Source organism: Eubalaena glacialis, chromosome 14 (genome assembly GCF_028564815.1).
Source record: "Eubalaena glacialis isolate mEubGla1 chromosome 14, mEubGla1.1.hap2.+ XY, whole genome shotgun sequence".
Lineage (NCBI taxonomy): Eukaryota > Metazoa > Chordata > Mammalia > Artiodactyla > Balaenidae > Eubalaena > Eubalaena glacialis.
The window spans coordinates 22911844-22927959 of record NC_083729.1 but is presented as its reverse complement, the minus strand read 5'-3'; the positions used below and the strand labels follow the sequence as shown (position 1 = coordinate 22927959).

At 45.4% G+C, this 16116-nt stretch overlaps 1 protein-coding gene and 1 long non-coding RNA gene across 8 annotated transcripts in view; one reads left to right on the top strand and one right to left on the bottom strand.

Moving 5' to 3' along the window:
• Positions 1-16116, top strand: part of LOC133074749 (uncharacterized) — a 118136-nt gene that overhangs the window by 93152 nt on the left and 8868 nt on the right. For 4 of the 7 annotated variants that reach the window (XR_009697227.1, XR_009697225.1, XR_009697223.1 and 1 more), the window contains exons 3-8: positions 1100-1266; positions 7766-7962; positions 10789-11073; positions 12873-13099; positions 15047-15194; positions 15334-15549. This is a non-coding gene — a long non-coding RNA (uncharacterized LOC133074749). The remainder of the gene's footprint in view (positions 1-1099; positions 1267-7765; positions 7963-10788; positions 11074-12872; positions 13100-15046; positions 15195-15333; positions 15550-16116) is intronic. The other 3 variants (XR_009697228.1, XR_009697224.1, XR_009697226.1) reach the window with 3 other exon arrangements.
• Positions 8217-16116, bottom strand: part of PLB1 (phospholipase B1) — a 98708-nt gene continuing 90808 nt past the window's right edge. The window contains exons 54-55 of the mRNA XM_061168710.1: positions 10161-10235; positions 8217-8629 (exon numbers count right to left, since the gene is read on the bottom strand). Of these exons, the coding sequence (XP_061024693.1) occupies positions 8426-8629; positions 10161-10235 (279 nt within the window). The 3' untranslated portion in view covers positions 8217-8425. The remainder of the gene's footprint in view (positions 8630-10160; positions 10236-16116) is intronic.

Below are 16116 nucleotides of genomic sequence, written 5' to 3'. Positions count from 1 at the left end.
GGGTTGGACTGGGAATTTGGGATTAGAAGATGCAAACTATTATATAGATAATGGATAAACAACAAGGTCCTACTGTACAGCACAGGGAACTATATTCAATATCCTGTGATAAATCATAATGGAAAAGAATATGAAAAAGAATGTATATATATGTATAATGGAATCACTGCTGTACAGCAGCAATTAACACATTTTAAATCAACTATAATTCAGTAAAATAAAAAAATAAAATTCAACAAAATGACAACAACAAAACAAACAAACAAAAAAAACAAAGGTGGTATTGGGAGCTGGCTTTGAAAACACATGTTTGGAAATGTTGCTACTATTATGTGATTCCGCTGCTGACAATGATGAGCTTCCTCCATAAACTCTCATATCTGTGTACATTAAAAATATCTGGGAAGTAAACTTTTTAAACCTGCTTTTAAAATTTCAAAATGACTTCATCAGTGGGGTGTGAACCCATTTGTGACAAATCGGATACCTTCCAGTTAGTTTGCTAAAAAATAAAAAAAAGATTAACATCAGGAAGAAGGGTATTTCATGAGTGACATTCAACAAAAATCTGTACAACTGAATGAGAATCATGACTTAGCACAACCAACCAGGTACATCTTCTGTTTGGAACTATCCATCTTTGTGAGGAATCTTTTTTCAGCCATGATTTTTTATTTTTTTGGCCGTGCCATGTGGCTTGTGGGAACCTAGTTCCCTGACCAGGGATTGAACCCGGGCCCCGGCAGTGAAAGCACTAAGTCCTAACCACTGGACCACCAGGGAATTCCCAAGCCATGACTATCTTTGAAAGCAAGTTCAGAAAGAAAATTAACCTGAAACAAGGCCTTTGAATAGTCATATCACAAAGCTCTAAATCAAGAGTCTAAAAATAGTGAAACATATTCAATCAAAACGCTGTCCTCCCCCCCAAATATTACTATTTTAGCGAGAGCAAAACCTTTATTTCACCTTTATCTTGTTCTTTACAAATGTCTATTTTTGTGAGTTTTGTGATTAATATATTAGTATAGTTATATACCTATCTAGTTTGTAAATAAACATCGCTATATTGTGGTTCACGTGCTGACATTTTTTGCAGGCACATAATCGAAATAGTGTGGCAATCCCTACAGCAGAATGTAAATCCCTTGGAGGTGACCCGAGTCTTCCTCATCCAAGTTTACTCCTCGCCCACACAGAGCACGTGATAAGGAGCCTCAGTTCCATAGGCTGCCTGGCAGACTGGCTGAATGAAGACATCAATCGGTAAAAATGTTTCCATCATAGGAACAACATAAACATCAACTTGCGGAGGGGGGCGGGGGTACTGAATACATAAATAAGCATTTGGCAGAGGAACAAAAAACATCAAATTTGAATCCTGAGGTGAGTCTATAAATAACACTAATAGGAGCTGAATTCATTGAGTGTTCACTCTGTACCAGGTGTGTTCCATACTCAACCCTCGGACCCTCCCCGAACTTTCACAACAGCCTTGTGAGATATGCCAGCACCAGGCTGGTGTCACAGGTACCTGTGCCGCCTTCTATAAAGAGGGCTGCCCTGGGGACAATTCTGGAAACTGTTTCCTTGTCTCCTCAGGGGATTTCAGACCCAAAGAGATCCTGATCATGTGCCCTCCTGTGTAAAATGAGTTACAGAAATAGAACTGGAAAAGAAAGGTTGACATGGAGCCTCCATATATAATGATGTTATCATCGATCTGCAGGGCACAGGAGATATGCTCTGAGCTATTTTTCCAGCAAGTGGAAAAAACCGAGCTGCCCTGTAGGCCTCCCTGTGGGTAGGGCATCCTCGGCTCTGCCCCAGGGTCCGGCACTTCCTCTCTAGGGGGTTGACACCCCTTGGCCTCCTCCTTCCTCTCCCCACAGACAGGGGACAGGGGTGCAGGGAGGTCCTGTCTCACTCTGGCTTTTGAGAGCGCAGAGCACGAAATGGTCTAAGGCAGGGCTAGCTTTTTTATTTCTAAACCTAGACAGGTTTAGAAATCAACGAAAACCAGACTTTGTAACATTACAGAGTCCCCTGACGGAGTGAGCAGAGGAAACGGCTGCCTCCCAGGTGATTTGGGGACTGGGAGGTGAGAGCCTGCCCTCCTTTGTATCCTGGACCCTGAGATATTCCCCAAGTTAGAGGAACCAAGATGATAACACTTGGAAGGCTGTACTGTCGACTTCTTTCATAGTCCTTTTGGGATATCAGCAATTCAGACAATTCCGATTTGAATTCACTGATGCTCAGAAAGGAACCGTCAGAGGCACCTGAGGCCACGCGGTTCACCTCTGAGTGTGGGACCCAGGGCTGCTGCCTCAATTGTTCTATCCAAGGGAGAGGCCTCTTCTTAGATTACCAGGGGGGAGCCTGAGCTTCTGCTGAAGGCCAATCACTTTATTCTAGGCTTAGGTTGAAAATGTTTGGAGAACCAGAGTGGACAACGCACTGCCGAGGGTGGGGAGAGCAGGATTCATGGACACGCTTTCAGCCCAGTTTGCACACAGGAGAGGAGAATAATTACAGCTGCCATTTTATCAAGCTCCTCCTCTGCCAGACCCTTTTCATACATTTTTTTCTCGTTTAATCTGCTGACAGCCTTTTAAGGTAGACATTATCCCTGCTTTATTACAGTTGAAGAAATAAGGTCACTCCTAATCATTCAGGACTGGAATCCCTTTTTGCTCCCATCTGATCCCCAGCTCCCCTACTCCCGGAGCCTGCTTGTGCTTGAGACTTTATTTGATCATAAAGAATGAAGTTCAACTGACTGAAATGCCATCTGGGTGAATGTATTTAGGAGAAGCCTCTGTTTCCTCCCCTCCTTCTTTCATTGTCCTCACTTCCTGCTCACCCAGCACTGTGTGACAGTGTCCTGATGGCAGCACTCTTGTTAATGGATGGGGTAGCCAGGGCCCAGGAGGGGTGGACTCTGGGCCTCTGGGAAGGCACATGTTCCCTTGGCCCTTGGTGTATCACAGTGCCAGCTGCCAGAACAGTGGGACAAGCTTACAGTGACAAGTCTTCTGGACTTTGCATGGAATACAGGGGGGACACACCTGAGTGGCCTCCTATTGCTGAAGCCTGGTGAGCCCTGGGTGCCACCCAACATCGCCATGCTGCTCAGGAGCTGGGCCCAAACTGGCCTGCTGCAAGGAGGCTGATTCCTCACCAGCTGGATGTGGGATCTCTTTTTCTTTGCCCGGATCAACTTTGACTTATGTTTACTTCACTTTAGTGACTTTGAACACTCACCAAAGTTCTGTAGGTGGCCCTTGGGTAAAGAACTTCCTCCAACTGGTCACTGAATGAATAAGCAGCTTAATTTAGCTTGGTTCTTTTATAAAACATCTTCCTCCTTCATTCTTTTAACTTAAAAAATATGAAATACACATACAGAAAAAGCCTGAAATATATATACATTCAATTATAAGAATAGTTATCAAGGAAGATCTTGTGAAACTACCACCCACGTTTAGAAATTGCCATTCCAGTATCTGAGAAGCCTTCTGTATATCCCTCCTCAATCACCAACCCCTCCTTCTCTCAAACGTAACATTACTGGTTTTTCTGGTAATGGTTACACTGATTTCCTTTTCTACTTTTACCGCCTGTCTCCATGTTTAAATGGAGTCGTCTTACATGTGTTCTTTGTAATACTTTCTTCTTTTCGCTCAACGTTATATGTAAGAGTCACCCAAGCTGATGAATGAATGCAGCTGTAGTTATTTTCACTGATGCATAATTACTCCGTTATATTAATACACCATGAGCTGTTTTCCCAGTCCATTATTGATGGACATTGACCTCATTGTTTCCGGCTTTATTGTTTTTATGAACAACACTGCCATAAATATTCTCGTACACATCTCCCAAGAGAGACACATTTGCAAATGCTTCTTTGAGAGCCATCACCTAGGGATGGAATTACTGGGTTGTCGGTTTCCACTGGTTCAAATTTACTAAGTTTTTAGAATATATCCTGTGGTTTTATATACTTTCGTATAATTTTTAAAAATTAGTTTTCCCCTTAGGTATTTTTAAAAAGTCATTTCTTTCTAAAAAGTTTAAAATATGATTCTCATACGAATATAGGATGAACGTATGTCAAGACTTTAACTCAGTGATTAATGAGGGAATTATTAAGATGGTCAAGTCTGATTCAAAGGAGAATTTGAGGAATGGAGATTTATGTTGTTAGCTGGTCAAAGGAATACTGACATGATGTTGCTAATAGAAAACTAGTTAATGTTCTATAGGGTGATAAAATCATAACCTTGATTTTATCTTTTCTACCAGTCAGAAATCCATTAGTCAACATAACTTCATAATATCTGGGCTCTAATCAAATAGTAAATAGCAAAGTCAAACACAAGTGTATTCTAGATAACTAAATATTTCTTAGATGAGCTTTGTTCAACAGTGACATTAATAGGACACGTGGTCACTCTCCTGCCTTCTTTCCAAGTTTGGGATATTTTTTCTTAATAATACTGCACTTTGCTTCCAAGTTTGTGGTGAGGATCAAATGAGAACATATAAAAGTGCTTTGTAAACTGTAAGGTACCAAATATATTTTCATTATTATGGTTGTTTCACAAAGCCCTCCTAAATAATCTATTGGATTTAATATGGGATATGGGAATTATTGAATACCTATTTTTTAAACTATTGTTTTTATCTAATTTAATTCTTACAAAAAGACTGAAAAGACACCGAATCTGCTTTAGTTTCTCTGTAAGATTGGGATAATAGTAGTACCTATCTCATTGTGCTGTTGTGAAAATTAATGAGTAATATAGACTTACTGTTAAAAACAGTGCCTGATACACAGTAAATACACAAGACATGTTGGTTCATTGAGTGTCATATCTGTTATTTGAACAAATCTACTGAAGATTATTTTTAATAATATATTTTATTTTTAGAATTTCCATTTGGTTCTTAGTTCTTTTATAAATCTGCCTTCATTAAAAAATTACCTTAGTCTTGTCTCATGTTTTAAGTTCCTTTTTTTACTAATATACTTTATTTTTAGAGCAGTTTTAAGTTTACAGAAAAATTGTACAGAAAATACAGAGTTCCCAAATACCCCCTCTCTACCCCTGTACAGTTTCTCCTATTATCAACATCTTGCATTTGTGGAGTACATTGTTACAATTGATGAACCAATATTGATGCACTATTAAACTCCATGGTTTCCTTTAGGGTTCATTCTTTGTGTTGTACAGTATTTTTGGTTTTGAAGGATGCATAGTGTCATGTATCCAGCACTACAGCATCATACAGAATAGTTCCTTTTGTCTTTAATCTTTCAAAATCTGCTTACATATAGTCTGTCTTCAATACTATTATGTAAAATGTGGGTCTAATCCTGTCATTTGTTGTGTCTACTAATTCTCACTGGGATTGTTTCTTCATTTTTTTTTTTCCTAATTAAAAGATTTGCTAGCTGCTATAACTCCACATATACTCTAGCAAAATAAATCTTAGTCCCTATAGTTAATTTTTAAAATCATAGCTTACTAACTAGAGATGGCTGAGTTCTTCAGACCAGTTGGAGGCACAGGAACTCGTGGTGCCATCATAGCCTTGTGACGATAATGTGTATCCCTCTTTTCTAGATTTTTCTTTTATATCACATTGATTTGAAGTTCAGCCCAATTTACTGCTAGAATCGTCTGTGTTGTATTTTTGGGTTATTCCCCTACCCTGGAAACCAGTATTTATTTTGATGAATGTCCCATTATGTAATGAAAGTATAACTCTGGGCCAATTAACTCTTCTGAGTGTTGGTTTTCTCTTCTGTAAAAAGGGGATGATAACAGGGATGTGGAAGTTTAATTATTCTGCACCATGTTGCCTGTCATAGTGTAAGCACTCTAAGTCAACTCTTATTGATATTATTTTTCTTTGTACCAATCTTTTCCCAATAGCATTTTAGTCCCAAATCAAATGTAGCCTGGTATTACAACCATTGTAACAGTATAATCACTATTAATTCCTTGTCCTTTCCATAGTGTCTCCCTAATCTGACTGTATCTGGCTCATCCATCCTCATTTTTTCTGGACAACATCTTTCTTGGTGTCCCTATATACACACCATGCTCATTCACCTCTCCACTTAGATGGAGTTTTCCCAGACTCCATGACCCCATTCTTTTCAGCCTCTAACCAAATCACCTCTCCATTCTTCAGAGCTCAATTAAAGTTCCATGTCCTTTGTGAAGTCTTTTGACCAAGTTTAATCCACACTCATCTTTCTTGAACTCGAAAGCCTCTATGGAGAGTATCGCGGAGTGTAGCTTTCTCAGGATTTGGTGGTTTTGTTCCTGGTGTGGCCGTGATTGTCTTCCTAACTAGATTGAACATTTTCCTATAGGAAAAGGACATGTTCCAGTGTATATATAATACCACCAGGTTCAAGTAAGTGCTCTCATGTATTTTTAAATTTTGGCTTTTTAGTGTATATTTGGTGGGAATTTGGGGCCTGGTTTGTGGTTGTGTCCCTCCGAAGAGGATTTCTCTTTATTTCTGCAAAGTGTTCCTTGGTTACCAGTCTGGGAACCACACCTTTCATTAACTTTTCAGACTGGGGGCGCCTGGATTACTCAGGTAGTGTAAATTGCAACCCCCAACCCAAGTGAGGGGAGACTTGTGGTTATGAATTCCATGGTTCTTTGAAGTAGGAGCTACTGGAAGGGAAACTTAAGGAATTTAAAAAAAAAAAAAAAAGTCAAACTCTTCGACTTAATGAGTTATCTTGGTTGTCACACTGTGTTAAGCCAGGAACACAAGCTGGGATTGGTGGTTCTTTAGGGTATGTGATATTGTTTTTCGTCCACGGGAAGAAGTGGGGCAGGTATGCTGTTCCCTTTGTACAGAAGCAGAAATTGAAAGCAGCAGAAAGCTGGGACTGGGTGGGTCCTCTGCAGACTCTATTTTTGCCAAAGAGAAACAATATGATGACCCTTCATGAGAGGAAGGCAGGCAGTCTTCATCCATACATTACTCCCCAGTTCCCAAACCCATCTCTGGACCCCTCCACATCCCCAGCAGTCTAGACCCTAGCTCAACTCTTCATAGAGGAGAAGACAACCCACTTTCGTGGGTGCAGTATTTTAGAGTTACAAAGCACTTTTCTACAGCTTCTTGTTTTTTAGCAGTGCTGGGAGACAGGCAAAATGGGTACTCTCATTTGAATTGTATAGATGAGGTGTCTGAGAAACTGGGACTTAGGCTGGTGATGGGGTTTGCTGTGAAAGCCACACATTCAAATGGTACATCTGGGATTCTAACTCATTTTCTTTGTCATCTCAGGCTTTGGGGTCAGAGAGGTACTTAGATCCTGATGATAATGGATTTTTGTTTGTTTTTTATTGAGGTGAAATTCCCATGACATACAATTAGCCATTTTAAAGTGAACAATTCAGTGGCATTTAGTACATTCACAGTGTTGTGCAATCACTATTTCTGTCTTCAGAAATGTTCATCAACCCCTCCCTGGGTTTTTGTGCTGAATAAAAGAGCTTATCTGTGTAAGACATCCAGCTCAGGGCCTTGCCCCTGCTAGGGGCTGAATGAAGGAAGCCTGTGTTATCAGACTCTCTCTAGCTCTCTCATAAACCTGGTAATGTAGAAAGAGGAATTCTTTCCTAAATTTAGCACCTTGAGGAAATCAGGTTGAGGATATGTGAAGTATTCATGTCCCAATCCTTTTTTAAAATGACATTCCAAAATTGCTCTCTTCCAGGAAACCTTTCCCAAGGAACTCCTATTCTTGAAAGCAGACACATTTACCTGCCACTGCCCCAGGACTGAATCACACGCTGTCACAGAGCATCTTGTATTTTTGAAAGAGTTCTTCTCTTGGCCAGGCCGTGACATGCACAACCTTGGAGGTACCACAATGCTCTACCTTATCCTGGGTACAGAAAAGATGCATAACAGGTATGTGTTGGATGGTACTGAGTGATGGCAGGCAAGCTCCAAAATTCCAGCCAAACCCTGGTGACCAAGGTTTTTCCCACATTTGAAATAGTGGTTTTGGTGATTGAGGATATGCTTGTTGGGTGCCAGTCTGGGCTCAGGTTGGCCATCCCTTGGGCAGCTCTGGCTGAGACAAGACAGGAAAGGTCCCAGCTCTCACATCTGCGCCACACAACAGGTTGGAAGGCGAGAGCTTCAAGCAGGCAAACCCAAGAATAGAACGGCTTTGGCCTTTATTTAAATGTGCCAATTCCAGGATCATAGGTCCCAGGCCCCAAGAAGTTGTGACTGTCCTTTTGGCTTCCTACATTACCAGGTGTTGAAGCGAGTGACCTCCGTAGTGGCCAGGGGTGGCCAAGGTAGAGGGCTGGTGAGGAACGTGGCTGGGGAATTCAGGATGAGAGCCTGCACAGGTCTGGAGGGCCTAGAAGTTCATAGTGTTCAGACTTATGGGAGGATTTTCCCTCTGGCGACCTCTTAGGGCTCTCCAGGCCATCACTGTGCCAACACCAAGCGCAAGGCCGCCTCCTGCTGCCACTGGCACGGCCCAGGAGGGCACTGGGGAGTCTGCTTTAGCCTGGTCTTGGAGCAGCCGACTGTTCCTCAGGGTGCGGATGTAGGGGTGCTCCTGTGGAGGAGGAGAGGGTCAGGGGTCACGGCCTGAAAACCACCCATCTGAGGCTTGCGTAGTCCCCATCCCAGAGATGGTGCAATAACCTTGTTTCCACAGCTCACCCCTGTTTGTAAAGCTCCTTCATCCACACTGTGCCCCAACCCCCTGAATAAGGAGGGGTATCCAAAGTGGTCAACACCCAGCTATAACCTCCTTTCCTGTCAACTCAGTTTTCAAAGATTGGGAACTGATAGGTGACCCATGGAAGAGAGTCCTGGGGAGCTTGCAGAGTCCCCACCTCTGTTTCCTCTAGGCCACCCCTGGACAGCTATTCCCATCCTCCCATCCCAGGAGTGCCCGTGAGCAGGGAAGGTCGGTGTGGAAGGACAGCTGGTCCTGCAGTAGGTTAAGGACCCAAATGTGAAGGGCCTGCCTCCCTGGATTCTTTCCTTCCCCCCGGTGAATGCTGGTGGCATGGTGGCCGTGTGGAGCCCTGTGCTAGGAACTGGGAGAGGGCCTGAGGGTTCAAATGTGACCTCGCTCGCTCACGGTCCAGTGGGAGATAAGACATGTTCAGAAACAATCACATCACAAAGGAGCCTGGGTCAGTGCTTGTGAGAGGTGTGCACAGAAAAGAGAGACCAATGCTGATGTGTGTGTCTGGGGCGGGAGTGGTAGGGTGAGATAAGGAGAACAGTAGCCCAGAGAGGGCAACATCTGGGCCTTGCAGGATGTGAAAATTTCCCACAGGCGGAGATGGGGGATGAGCCTCCAGAAGGAGCACATGGCAGAAGCAGATGCACAGACGGGGGCTGTCATGGGGCTTCTCTGGGAAGCCACTCCATTTTCCAGGAGCGGAGTGTGTGCCTAAGGTGATAGAGGAAGGTGGGCCTCTTGTCTGGACTCTCCTCCGTGGGCGCGGGGACCAGGGAAGGGTTTCGACAGCCTCGACAAGACTGGAATTCCTTTCAGGTGGGCCACTCTGGGTCTGGCAGCGATTACAGGATGGACGGAGAAGGGAGAAAGGAGAGCTGGGGAGACAAGGTTGGGGCTTTGTCCCTGGTCCAGGCGAGGGCGGTGTGGGCCTGGACACTGGTGGTGCTGGAAAGCCAGGAAGACGATGCGGGCACCCAGAACAGACACGGCCTCTTATTTCTCTTTTCCTCCCAACCCCCAGCTCCCAGGAGCGTGCCTGGCATGGGAGGGCTCCTCGACGCATGTTTAAGACAGAGGATGCCACAGACCCTCTAGGGTCATGGGGGTAATGAGGTTCTGGCCAGTGTTCGCTCATCTGCCTCCCTGGGCCTCTTCCTGCTTTGGTGAACCCATTCCTTTGTCCCTTCCCTCACTCCTGGCTGCTGCTTCCTGAGGACCTGAGAAGTGTCAGGGCAGCCAGGAGAGGTGAGATTTGAGAATGGTGGTCGTGAATGAACGTGCATGATGGTAAAGCCTCCCAGGGGACTTTTGTGCCTCCAGATGGCCAGGACCTCCCCCCTCCCCCAACCCAGGCACCTGTTCCACTCCAGACAGGCAGGACCTTACTCACAGGGGAGGGGCACTTGAGTTTGGTTCGGCTATAGGTGAAGTTGTTGGAGGTTGTCTTTTGACCCACAGGTTCCAGCTGAAAAGAGAAAAGGAAACCTTGGTTCCCTCCAAAGCTGGGAGAGACCTCCCTGTCGGAGGGAGGAGAATCTCACACCAGATTCCCTCCCTTTGCAAGGCTGAAACCAGCAAAGGGGCAAGACCCATGGCAGACACTAGCGGCCCTGGGGCCAGAGCTGGACCTGACTTCTGACTCACAGACTGACAGGTCAGAGTCCATCAGAGGAGGGGGCAACCCTGAGTCTGTGTCCTGGATTTACTAAGGAGGACAGTGAGGCCCAGGAGAGACTGACCGGTCCAGAGGCTGCAGTGAGAGAGTGGAAGGGCAGGGCCCAGGACCTCCACCTCCTGCTTTCCTTGTGGGTAGTTGTGACTGCAGACACTCTGCATTTTCAACTTTATAAAATGGTGATAATCATATTTACCAACTTCTTGAAGTGTCTGGGGATAGTCAATTTCAGGAAAATTTTGAAAACATACTGGTTACCATGATTCATTACTATGCTTGGCTTGTCAACCTTAAGAAATTGGCATTTTCTCACTTGAGCTACTTTCGTGTGTTTTCCGCATAGATGAAAAGATTTACTTGAAACCTCCCGGGGAGCAGCTGTGGTTCAGGGAGTTTCTGCTTCATGCTTTTGATCCTGGGACCCTCTGAGAATGAGCTGGAAGCTGCTGTGACTCCCTCCCCAGTATCTTAAGCCAGTAGCCTGCCCCCTGGCAGCATGGGGCCAGCACCAAGGAGAATGGATCCCTGGCACTCACTTATCCAGACTCTGTCCTGAATGTCTAGCGTCCACCCATCGTATGATCTGCTTCCCTGCCTGTTCCTGACCTCATCAGCTCCTGACCCCCAGGTACTGCCCAGGAGGGAAGGGAAAGTCCACTATGCCGGCTAATGACCACACCTGGCCCGCGACCTTGCTTTTTGTTGTCTTAAAGCCTTTTACACCTGTCTGTTAGTAACAATGAGAGGAGGAAGGGCTGCTCTGGTCTTGGGAGAGTCACCACGGTGACTGGACAGAGCACGGTGGGCACATCCACTGGGGTCCTGGCTCTGCTGATAATGAGCTGTGTGGTGCTAGGTGGGCTCCTGAACTGCCCCAGGCTAGGGGTGGGGCATTAAACCATGACCAGACCACTCCACATCCGGTGTTGTGAGCGTCAGATGAGAAGACGAAACACGTGTGAGCGGGAGGAGGCTTATGGAGGTAAGGTAGCATTTTTCCTACTGTAACAGAACCATCTAGTGACAGAACAAATGCTACAGATCAGGTTGGCTGAGTCCCAGTGGTATTCCAGGAACCCAGGAACTAACTGGTGTCGAGGAAGGTAATGATCATATGGGTTTGATGACTGTATCAGTTTCTCCCTTTCTACTGGTTCCTCGGCATCGGTGCACAGCCTACTCTATTTCCCAGCCTTGAAATCCCCTCCCCATCCCACCTCCCCTCCAGCTGCCTTCACCATTATTCCTCATAACTCTAGAAGAGTTGTTTGTAGCCCCTGGTTGCACTTCCCAACCTCCCGTTCTCTCTAACACCCATTCGGTAGGTCTTCAGTCTCTACCACTTGACTCAGCTCTGGTCAAGGTCACCAAGGACCTTGCCAGATTCAGTGGTCACTTATTTTGGCTTCATCTTGCTTGACTTTTCGGCAGAATTTGCCAAAGTTGATGCCTCCCTTTCACAACACTTCTCTTGTTTCCCTCCCACCTCCCCCTTCTCTCCTTCTCATCAGTCGTTGGGTCAAAAGTTGGAAGAAAGCCCCAGGCTTGGTGGTTGGTCCTTTGCTCTTTTCCACCTATTCTTTCTCTAGGAGCTCTCAGAAAATCCCATGGTCTTGAATACCACTTCTATGCTAATAACCCCCATATTTTTTCCCCTAAATCTCCATTTCTGACTCTCTCTGAGCTCCAGAATCATACATTTAACACCGTACCTGATACCTGTAGGTGGACTTCTGGAAGGCAGCTTACACTGACCATGTCCAAAATAAGAACTTTTGATTTTCCCCTCCCAATGCTATTTCTCTCTACACACCTCAACTGTCCACCCAGTTTCCTTGACCCCAAACTGAAGAATCACCCCTATTCCTCTTCTACCTCATCCACCAGCCAGTCCAAAACACATCCCAAATCTGACCACTTCCCTCCTCCCCCACTGCCATCCCCTGGTCCCGGCCACCTTCACCTCTCACCTGGACTTCCAGCAGCTTCCTAATGGTCTTTCCAACTCCTCTCTTGCTTCCTTCTAGTCTGTTTCTATGCAGCAGCCGGAGGGCAAACCAGATCACATGGCTCCGCTGTGGAAATCCATCCAAGGACCCGGCCCCTGCTCTTGCCCACCTCTGACCTTGCTCCCCTGCCTCCAGGCACACTGGCCTTTACGCTCCTCACACACTTCAAGCTCCTTCCTGACTCTGGCCCGCACAGGTCCAGTTTCCTCTTCCTGCAACACTGTGGCCCCAGACCTCTGCGTGCCCGGCAGCCTCTCGACATTCGGTTCTCAGTTCACACGTCACTCTCTGGTGAGGCCTCCCTCTCCCCACTGTTACTCTCTGTCACATGACCCTGCCTTATTTTTTTTTAAGCCATGAATGTGGTCAGAAATTACCTCATTGATTTATTTACTTTTTTATCTCTTTTCCCCATTAGACTGGCAACTCCCCAAGAGCAGGGACGCTCTTTTCCCCAGCACCTGGGGCAGTCCCACCACATAGTGGTGCTCAGGAAATAGTGGTTGAGGGGATGGACGGATGAACTGGAGTCATAAAGGCCTGGGGCTGGCCACAAGAAAGGGAATTGTTTTTCCTAGAACCTACCTTTCCTAAGACAGACACTGTGGATACCAACGATGTGGCAAATGACAGGACTGAGACAAGGTAGGGTGCCATGGGGCCAGCTCTGGGGACTCGGAGAAGGCTTCTTGTAGAAGCTGGCACCTGAGTTGAGTGTTGAGGTGGGTCAGAGTTAGCCGGGGGAAGGAGGCTGAAAGGGCAGCCAGAGATAAGGGGATGAGCAAGGGCAAACACACAGAGGCAGGAGACAGCATGGGTGGTGCAGGAAACTTCATTCCTTGCTGGATTGCCAAATGCAAATCAGGGAGATGGGAGCGGCTGCTGGAGAGGTTAATTGGGGCCAAGTCCCTGAAGGCCTGGTGTGCTGCGCTAAGGGGCCTGGCCTTTCTTCCTCAGGGAGGGGCCAGCCTTGGAAGTTTGAGAGCAGGGTCATGACTTGGTCAGATTTCATTTATGCAGACTATGCGGTTGCCCTGGGGTGAGGAGATCTAAGGCAGTGGTTTGCAAGCCCTATGCAATAATATCACCTGGGGAGTGTCTAAAACGTATTGAACCCAGGTGCTACCCCAGACAAAGTCAGAATTTCTGGGGATGAGGCCCAGGCACTGGGTTTTTGTTTTGTTTTTGGGTTTTTTTTTCTGGTTTTTCTTTTAAATAATTTTTTTATTGAAGCTAACATACATCTAGAAACAAGTACAAATCGTAAGTGAGCTGCTGATAAATTATGACAAAATGAGTATACCCACATAGTCAGCATCCAGATAAGGAACAGAATATAATCAACACTCAGAAGCTGCCTCCTACCCTCTTCCAGTACTATCCACTCCCCAATAAGACCATGTATTTATTTGCTTGTTTTTGAAATTTATATATATAGTTGCAAGTTGTTGAAGTTTTATTCTCATTGCTGTGAGGTATTCTATTTTATGAATGTGCTGTTTGTTTATCCCTTCTGCTTTGGGTAGACATTTGGGGAGTTTCCTGTTTGGGGGTTATGAATAGTGCTGCTATGAAAATTCTTGTTGTATCCATCTTTTGGTGAACCTTGTGTATACCTTTCTGTTGGGGAGATATACATAGGAGTAGAATTTTGGGGCCATAGGGAATACATGTGTTCAGCTTTAGTAGATATACCAAGGTTTCCCAAAGTGGTTGCAGGTATTAATTGTTTTTAAGAGTCCCCAGATAACTGTAATACACAGCCAGAGCTATTCTAATGGCTGTAAGCCTGGAGACAGGGAAACCAATTAGGAGGCTAGCGTTGTTACTCAGCACCGAGGGAGATGCTAATGTTAGCTGAGAGTAAGATTTCCACAGAAGAGGGAGCAGGCAGCAGTAGAGGAATAGGCATCAGAAAAGAGGAGAAAAACTGTTCATTAGAAGACAAAATAAAAAGGAAGAGTGGACTTCCCTGGTGGTCCAGTGGCTAAGACTCTGAGCTCCCAATGCAGGGGGCCCGGGTTCAATCCCTGGTCAGGGAACTAGATTCCACATGCCGCAACTAAGAGTTCGCATGCTGCAACTAAGGTCCAGCACAGCCAGATAGATAGACAGATAGATAGGTAAATAAATATTTGAAAAAAAGAAAAGAAAAAAAGGAAGAGAAAAAATTCCCTAGTGCCGTTGGTATTTCTGGCTTTGCGGAAGTCTCTGGAGAAGGATGCATAAACTGTTCAGAGAGGAGGGGCAGGAGATGCAACAGTTTCAAGTGTGTTTGTTGCCACAGTGGGGTACTCAGGGTGTCGGCCAAAGCCTGCAGACACTATGTCATAGGACTCTAATTATGAGACATGAATTCACTGGTTACACATGTGCTTATCAGGCTGGGAGCAGGGAGGCAGGGTGGTGCTGTGGCCAGGACGCTTGGCAATTAGACCCGTGTTCTAATCCTTGTTCTGCCACTAGCTGGCTGTGTGATCTTGGGCAAATTGTTCCATGTCTCTGTATTTTAGTTACAGAGCATTCTGGCTAGATGACCTCTAAGAGCCTTTCCAGGTCTATCGGTTCGTCATTTATTTTATGTCACTTTAGGGGTGAAATTCCAGGAAGAAGACGACCTGAAAAGTTGGCATGATGCTATAGCTTTATATGTGAGATGGTTTTGGAGGAAAACACTGGACCCTGTAATTATTTCCACAAAGTATATAGCACAGGATAACACACTCATAGATGATTTTAGGTTTGTTTTACTTTGCTTTGTTTTTGTTGTTGTTTTTTAAATTTGGGTTATGGCTGGGACAGAGGTGGTTGGGGAGCTGTGGACAGTCTTGTAGTATTAATAATATGGCTCCATGACAGTGTTTACCTTTTGTTTTCAGATCTAAATCTCTTCCACTTGCTTTTATGAAACAGAAGCCTCTCACCTGGGTGAATGGGAAGACCTACTGAGCTGTTTTGGAAGAGAAAGGCCAGAACTACATTAAATCATGCAGAAAGCGACCAGTGGGCCCTGTAATGTTCAAGTCATCAATACGGCCATCGACCCCCAGGAGACTTATGGAGGGTCCTGGTCCTCAGGCTCAGAATGCCCTGAGGTAGGAAGACCATACCCTGATGGGGATGCTGGGAGGGAAAGGCTAAGGGCTTAGCATTCCTGCCCCTCCTTGGAATCTGTGGATTCCCCCGAGCTCACAGGGGGAGAAATGGACCAGGCAGAGAGATCCAGTCTTTGTGGGGGTGGGAGGAGGGGATTTTAAAAGGAATGAAATTGAGTGACTCAGCCACTGAAAGACAACTGGACTTCAAACCAAAAAAGTCTTCAAAAGAAACATAACTGCGCTCAGGAATTGTTTTAACATTGATTTAAAAAACTACCGTGGAGGTAGGGTTGGGAGGGAACTCAGAGGTATTCTGATTGCAATTCTGAGTCCTGGACTGACAGGAGATGACGGAAGTTCCAGGAGGGGGCAGAATGTGGTGTCAACAGGAGGAAAACACCAGGAAAACAAAAGCAGAGGAAGGCTGAGTCTGCAATTAAGTAGGCCAAGGAGAAAACCTCCTTACGTGCTGTTCTGAGAGGAGGAGGAGGTGGTGTAGCTAAGGAGAAAGACAATATTGTGAGTCAGCCGAGTAAGATACTGGGCACACTGGCGGAGCTGACA